General features: G+C 38.2%; 1 protein-coding gene across 1 annotated transcript in view; it reads left to right on the forward strand.

Moving 5' to 3' along the window:
- LOC306850190 (estrogen-related receptor gamma-like) overlaps positions 1 to 7358 on the forward strand; it is a 78051-nt gene extending 70693 nt beyond the window's left edge. The window contains exon 8 of the mRNA XM_079385683.1: positions 4894 to 7358. Within this exon, the coding sequence (XP_079241809.1) occupies positions 4894 to 5138 (245 nt within the window). The 3' untranslated portion in view covers positions 5139 to 7358. The remainder of the gene's footprint in view (positions 1 to 4893) is intronic.
- Positions 7359 to 8199: the final 841 nt, after the last annotated feature.

Here is an 8199-nt window from a genome sequence, read left to right on the forward strand (position 1 = left end):
CACCCCTGAGAGAGCGAATGAGTGCGTGACTCTTTTGAGAAATTATTTTTTAATTGATTTGACGATTAGCAGTTCATCTCGGTGTGTTGACGTGCACGTCAGCGTGCCAAAAGCAGGTAAAAGTGATCGATAAGTGGTAGATTTATTCATACCGATGTCGTTTTCGGTCAGCATTTATGCCTTTTTAAATAAAGCATACGCAATGAGACTTCCTGTACTCTGACTTTGGAAACAATTTTCACACAATAACAAAGAATCGACAAGTAACACACTGACTTAGACGTGGCATTTTCTTGCAAAACATATTCCAATAATATTAAAAACTTTTTTTTACAGTGTAGCCTGATGCATAAAGTAATCTCTAGTCCTGGCGTTTTCTCACCTTCTCGGGTGTCATTCTCCCTATTTATCGAGACTTTCTCTCTGCGGCTTCTCTCCGCACTCTTCTCTCAGGAGAGACATGCATCATGTCCGATTTCAAAGGTGAGCCATTTTGTCACTTCTTTTTTTGGAGGAGAGCAGAGTGTTTCAGACAGCTGCTAAAAAAATGATACACTCCACCATTTTCTAAAGCCCCAAGGTGCTGGGTATTTCCGCTCAGAGCTGATATATTTCACAGTCCTTCAATAGACACAGTATTGCTTACGCAATCGATGTCAGAGCGACATTTTTATCCTATTTATTTGAAAGCTTTACATTGCAGTTGATCTCATCATGGTGCGCGTTTCTTTTTAAAGGACATAAAAAAGAAAAAGAAAAGTCAGTAAATCCGTCTGTGACCTCTCATATCTTCTCCACAGTTTGAATTCAGACATTTACTGACACAATTCCAGTGTCTTTCTGGAAAATCATTACAAATTTGAGTCTAGCAAAGAGTCTTTTTGATAGTAAATGTTGCAACACACTTTTAAGCACAAATAGCGTGCAGAAAATGTGTGTTTTCCCGAACGCCTCCAGCAGAGATGCTGAGATTGATAGGGCAGCTTGTGTGGAAAGGTGCAGGTAAGCACTTTCCTGCCAGGGATTTCTGTCGGATCACAGGTCACTTTTCAGATGGCCAAAGCCCATGTGACTGATGAGCGAGACCTCGCTGTCTGAATTCTAGATGGACTCCAGACACCGAAGGGTTAGGATATCGAACCGTAGCCTAAAGCGGGCTGACGTTTGCCCCGCTGGCCAGCCCAAAGGACAGACGGCGCTCTCTAATAATAGAGGAACCTCACAAGGTCTCGCTTTTATCAATACTTGACCATACAATTATTATTTAACGTGTATATATCAATTGATTCGAGGCAATGCATTGATCGTGACATCTTTGCCAAAAGCCAACGTGCATTTGTACATTTTATCCGGAGGGAACGGGATCGGATTGACACGCCACAGTAGAAAACCGAGTCGATACTGTTGGTGGAGTCAGTCTATAAAGAGCAAGTCAGACAAAGCACTTTCTTTACCATTGTGATGTGATAAAACCATCAGAGCACTCGCAAGAGCATCCAAGGCTTGGATTAGCTGGAAAAGTGCAACTATATTAGCCACTGGAGCAGTAAACAGCAAAGATAGTAGCTGCCAAAGACTAATTGCGCTCTCAGAGGCACGTCTGTTGCGGTGAACGGGCGTGAATGCTGTACTAACGAGCGCGAATGCAAATGCAGCCTGTTTGACATTTCTGGCAGACAATGCCAGTCAGGCTGAGGTATTGTTTTCTGACTCGAGCCTCTGTTTCTCTCGCTTAGACGAGTGCCATATCAGCTCTCCTCCAAACACTGTTTCTGTCGCCCGTGCCATTCATCAGTCCCATAGAGAGGCTTGTAAACACGTGGCAAGGACAGCCTCAGCGTTTAACACTCAAGTGTGGCTTTAATCACTGGAGAATGAGCTTAGGGCTGGCAAAAAAAGGATGAGTCACATTCTTTTAATCCCTTTCCTTTTGCCAGGACTTCATCCTCAGGTTTCCGTCAGGCTGAAATGGATTTAAAAAACTAGCATCCGGGAGTGTCATGCCTATTTAAACTGAAGGGGGCTCCCTTTGATTTAAATGCAACTTCCGTATACTGTATATAATATATGTGTGCCTTTGTCTTGTGACAGTCCTATACTATTTTATTTGTATATAAAAATAATGACATAATATGAATTACATGTGTATATAATTATTTATTAATATATATCATTTATATTAAATGTGTTCTATATTGACCCATTTCAATAAAAATGCAATTTAAAACATACATTTTTTATTTTTTTAATGCTTTTATGCAGAGGCCAGGCAAGGCAAGTTTATTTATATAGCACATTTCATACACAGTGGTAATTCAAAGTGCTTTTACATAAAAGAAAGTGAAATGGACATTAAAATCAATAAAAACATGGAAATAAAAATAATAAAAACAAGGAATTTTAAAATGATATAGAAAATGATTTAAAATAAATTTAAAGAAAATGATTATACCTCAAATTTATTGCAGTCAGTTCGGACATATAGCACAGTGCTCATTCAACAAATGCACAGTTAAACAGATGAGTTTTGAGTCTTGATTTAAATGTGGCTAATGTTTTAGCACATCTGATCTCTTCTGGAAGCTGGTTCCAACTGCGGGTTGCATAATAGCTAAAAGCAGACTCCCCTTGTTTTGTGTGAACCCTTGGTATTTCTAACTGACTCGATCCTAATGATCTGAGTGGTCTGTTCGGTTTATATTCAGTGAGCATATCAGCAATATATTTAGGTCCTAGGCCATTGAGTGACTTATAAACGAGTAAAAGTACTTTAAAATCAATCCTAAATGTAACTGGAAGCCAGTGTAAGGACCTGAGGACTGGTGTGATATGCTCAGATTTTCTGGTTCTAGTCAGAATCCTGGCAGCAGCGTTCTGGGTGAGCTGCAGTTGTCTAATGGTCTTCTTGGGAAGGCCGGTGAGGAGACCATTACAGTAATCCACCCTGCTGGTGATAAAGGCATGAACAAGTTTCTCCAAGTCTTGATTGGAAACAAAACATCTAATTATTGCAATATTTTTGAGATGATAGTATGCTGATTTAGTTACTGCTTTGACATGACTACTGAAACTAAGGTCTGTCTCTAGAATCACCCCAAGATTTCTGACTTGATTTTTAGTTGTTTGACCCCTAGAGTCAAGGTATGCATTCACCTTGAGAACTTCATCTTTGTTTCCAAATGCAATGATTTCAGTTTTCTCCTTGTTTAACTGAAGAAAGTTCTGACACATCCAACTGTTAATTTCATCAATGCATTGGCAGAGGAGTCAATGGGGCTGTAGTCATTTGGAGATAAGGCTAGGTAAATCTGGGTATCATCAGCATAGCTGTGATAGGCAATTTGGTTCTTCCTCATTATCTGACTTAGTGGGAGCATATACAGGTTAAACAAGAGCGGTGCAAGAATTGAGCCTTGTGGGACTCCACATGTCATGGCCGTCCACTTAGACTTATGCTCTCCTATACTCACATAATAACCTCTCCCTTCTAAGTATGACCTGAACCATTTGAGTGCCATCCCAGAAAGCCCGACCCAGTTTTCCAGTCTCTCTAGAAGTATGTTATGATCGACAGTGTCAAACGCAGCACTAAGATCTAGTAGTACCAGCACTGATATTTTGCCAGAATCAGAATTGACGCGACTATCATTTATTATCTTAATGAGTGCTGTCTCTGTGCTGTGATGTGCTCGGAAACCAGATTGAAAATTGTTCAGGTATCCATTTGACTTTAAGTAGTTGTTCAGCTGATTAGAAACTACCTTTTCAATAATCTTACCTATGAAAGGAAGATTTGATATGGGTCTATAGTTGCTCAACATGGTGTTATCAAGATTGCGCTTTTTCAGAAAGGGCTTAACAACTGCAGTTTTGAGGGAGTTTGGAAAAGTCCCAGAAAGAAGTGAGGCGTTCACCACTTCTAAGAGATCAGCTTCTAAACAGTTAAGCACATTTTTGAAAAAGGATGTGGGAAGTGTGTCAAGATAGCAGGTTGAAGATTTAAGGTGCTGTACTATTTTTTCCAAAATTTTGTTATCAATTTCTTTAAAAACACACATAGTCACTTCTTTTTTAAATTGCGGTCGAATCTGTGGTGTGACCTCTGCATAACTTGAGGATGTGCCAATCTCCTTTCTGATATTAGAGAGAGGATGCATTAAACTGATCAAAAGTAACAGCAGATGTGTAATGTTACAAAACATTTCTATTTCAAATAAATACTGTTCTTCTAACATTCTATACTGAAAAAATGTGTCACGGTTTCCTCAAAAAAACTGTTTTCAGCATTGATTATAAGAAATGTTTCTTGAGCACCAAATCAGCATATTGGAATGATTTTTGAAGGATTGTGTGGCACTGAAAATTGTAATAATGCTGAAAAAAATTCAAAATTTGTATTGTTTTACTGTATTTTTAATTAATTAAATGCAGCATTGTTGAGCATAAGAAACTTCTTTCAAAAACACTTTCAAAAAATTCTAAATAAACTTTTACCACTAGTGTGTCTTATATCTTTGAATACAGTATTACTAAAATTTTTGTCGTTGCAAAACATAACTGATTTTCCCTTGGGTCATGTCTTAGTGGAAAAAAGTAATGACATGCATATGTTGTATTGTACTGAATTTGTGTTTATTTCTAAAGCTGGTATAACATAAGAAATAGGAAGCATAAGAAACTTCTTTCAAAAAAATTTAAATAAAAATGTACCCCTAGAGTAGCATGTCTTATATCTTTATATATTACAAAAATTTTAGTAGTTGCCAAACATAACTGATTTTCCCTTGGGTCATGTCTTAGTGGAAAAAATATTGACATGCATATGTTGTATTGTACTGAATTTGTGTTTATTTCTAAAGCCACTCATCATTGTTCTGTATTTTTATTTTCCAGATTCCATGCATTTAGAGGATGTGGAAGCCGTGCAGAAGCTCCAGGACGTGTTGCACGAGGCCCTGCAGGACTACGAGGCGGGCCAGCACCCGGAGGACCCGCGCCGGGCCGGCAAGCTGCTCATGACCCTACCGCTGCTCCGGCAAACGTCCACCAAGGCAGTGCAGCACTTTTACAGCATCAAACAGGACGGCAAAGTGCCCATGCACAAACTGTTTCTGGAGCTGCTGGAGGCCAAGGTGTAACTCCGTCCCCGTCCCCGCGTTATACCGACAGAGAGCTGGAGGGGGTACGTCACTGACTGCGTCCCTTCGCCGGGCAAACACTGACTAACTATCTGCCGCTGTTTGTGAAACCTTTGTCTATAAACTTTAACAAATAATAACTAAAACATAACCGTAATGGTACTTCTAATTACTGACAATGATACGTAAATATAAGAATGATTTAAAATGTGATTATTGAGAAAAATATGAAGTGGAAAAAAATTACTGCTTTCATTATTCAGCAGTGGGACTTGAAACCAGCAGTCGACTTGTTCTTCTCAAAAATCTGATGCTGAGTTTTTTTTGTGCTATTGAGACATTTTATTGATTTTCAAAAGAGAAATTCTGGAGCCGAAAAAGACCAGACCTGCCAAAGGAAGGAGGTCCACCCGGTGGACACCAGCAAGCGAAACTTTCCCCGAACTGTACCGTCCAGCTCCCATGTCGCTGAAGGAATCTAGGAATCGACCCTCTTTACCCTAAGAGCGTGACGTAGTGACTATGTGCAGTATTACATTAGAGGTCCTCGGAGCAGTTTAACAACACGATAGCCAAACTGAGATTTTCACGTCTTTGAAGAAGCTGCTCCTCACCATTACGTAGCCATGCGGATTGATCATGCGTGTGTCACTCCCTTGTCGTTTTCTTTCAAGTCTTCCAAACAAGTCTAGCCTCTTTTACCGATTTCATTTCGATCTTTTCAGGGAATAGCCGAAGCTTTAGTCGCTCATGCAATACCGAGCAAAGAGGAATCGCAGTGGTCAAGGAACAGACTCATTTATTTATTGACTTTATTTTATTATGTTCTATTCGAGTGTATTTTTACTGTACTGAAGGATGTAAATATATGGTATGGTCATCAAACACGATGTTTCTTCATATAATGTTAATAATTGATCGTTATGTTTTTCTACTGACCACGTGTTGCGTAATGAAGATGAAAACCTGCTATCTTCTCTAAGCAATAGATGTTTAAAAAGTGGAGTTGTAAATGTATGCAATTTTGGTTTTGTTTGTTTTTTTCTTAGTGCCACACTTACTTGGGAAAATGAATTTCCAGAAGCTTTCGCTTTTCTGTCTGTGCTTGTCATAAGATGATAGATTACATACATGATATGGCCAGAAGGACTATAACCATTATCTCAAGCCAATTATATATGCATATATATATATTAACTTCAGCCTCGCAATTCTATTGACATTCTTTCATATTAAAGCAGTATTTGAACTTTAAGCAAATTAGCACTTAGGGAAGACGGAGAAGCATTGTAGGTTTAGTTTCACAACGGTCCTGATTTTTAGCGCCAGAGATATCATACACGTGACGTAATCTTCTTCCAAATGACATTTTTAGCAGAGAGGCTCAAGTATCAAAGCAAGCGATCCACAGCCTTCATCAGAAATATGTCAGTATTAGTATGGGGTATTTTCTGAATATTCTTAAGCATTGTATATTGTAAATTAACAGATTATAAATCTAACCTAAGACATTTTATTGGAACAGATCAAAGAAAAAAAAAGAATGAAAAATGAACAAAAAAAAAATGTAGTTCAGCTTCTTGGTGTTTTATGTCTGCTGTGTTTTTCTGAAACATCTCTGCCCCCCCCCCCTTTCCTCTGTTACACGCAAAAGATGTAGTGCACTACCCGTGGTGATCGCAGGTCTCGCTGTTCAGTATGCATTCATTTTCTTTCTGTTGTTTCTTTTCTAGTTTTGGTTCATTTTTTTAGAGACAGGGTAGAATTAGAGACAATACTGGATGTATGAATCCTCAGGAGCAAGGTGATGGGTTCTCAAAAAACCTTTTGAATAAAGACTCTTCCTAGTTACCGCTAGATCAACCGATCAACGATCAATATAATCTATGCTGATATATAAGTGAATATTTAAAAGGGGGTGCATTATATGTACAAGAGACCATCTGTGTAACTCCTATCTTGTAGACTAACATTATATATCATAGGTTACGATGACAAATGCTTTGAAATAGTACATTTTTTCTTTCTTTCTTTCCCCTCTTTTTCTGATTTTCCTTCTCTTTTAACAAAATGCTGTACATAAGGCCTTCATGCTGAACTCCATTGGTATATATCTTGACTCTTTAAGGTTGCAAAGGGAAGAAACATTTTTGTTTGTTTTGGTGTAAGATCGGTTTTCAAAACTATCACTTTGACTTTGTGTGCTTAATAAAAATGACGAAAAAAAGACGAAAGAACAGATCATTTTTTAAGGCAAACGGGGAACGAGGGTTTTAGTTGCTTTTTCTCAGCCTTGTTCTATAAATACACTGTATCTATCATTAGCTGTTAATAGATTGTGCTTTGGAAAGGTTAGTGTAACGTGACTCTAAATCTTATCCCAACTCCTCAGATGGTCAAAACATGGGTTTGGGGGGGCGGGGGTCTTGCTGTGGAGATGTTGGCACTTTCAAAAGTTTCACGTGATCAACTCCTGGCAGAAGAGGTGCTGTTTTCTCTCTGTGGTTTTGTTTTCTTTTTTGTGTTGCCTTTACTCTGAGGTGATCACGATGGAAATGAAGCGATATGAAACTAGACAAGCTTTCTAATTCTGTTCAGTTTTGTAAGATTTCACGAAAAACGAGAGTAAACGGTTCCGATCTACACTCAGTCTTTCAGATATGCATTTTTCCAAGTTGCTTTTAATGCACAAAATGACAAAAACAAAATACTTCTATGACATATGCTGTGTAATTTTGGACAAAACGGTACCCAGACCTCACGAACCATATAAAGACAACTTTACTGTATCTTTTAACACTCATCTCTCCAGCATAGAAATCAAAGTGTAATTTATCCGTACCCAAGACAACTTTTTTTAGAGATATTTTCTTATTTAAAGCAATATGACGTACAACATACAGTTGTTGTACAATGTGATTCGATTAGTCAAATGCTGTATCTATTGGACTATTTTGCAAAATCTAGGATAATAGGATTAAGGATGATCAGATATACAAACAATTGCTATTTTTAAATGTTGAAGAGGTTCTAGGTGTTGGTTGTATTTATTCATGCATCG

The sequence above is a fragment of the Barbus barbus genome, assembly GCF_936440315.1.
Source record: "Barbus barbus genome assembly, chromosome: 30".
NCBI classification, from domain to species: domain Eukaryota; kingdom Metazoa; phylum Chordata; class Actinopteri; order Cypriniformes; family Cyprinidae; genus Barbus; species Barbus barbus.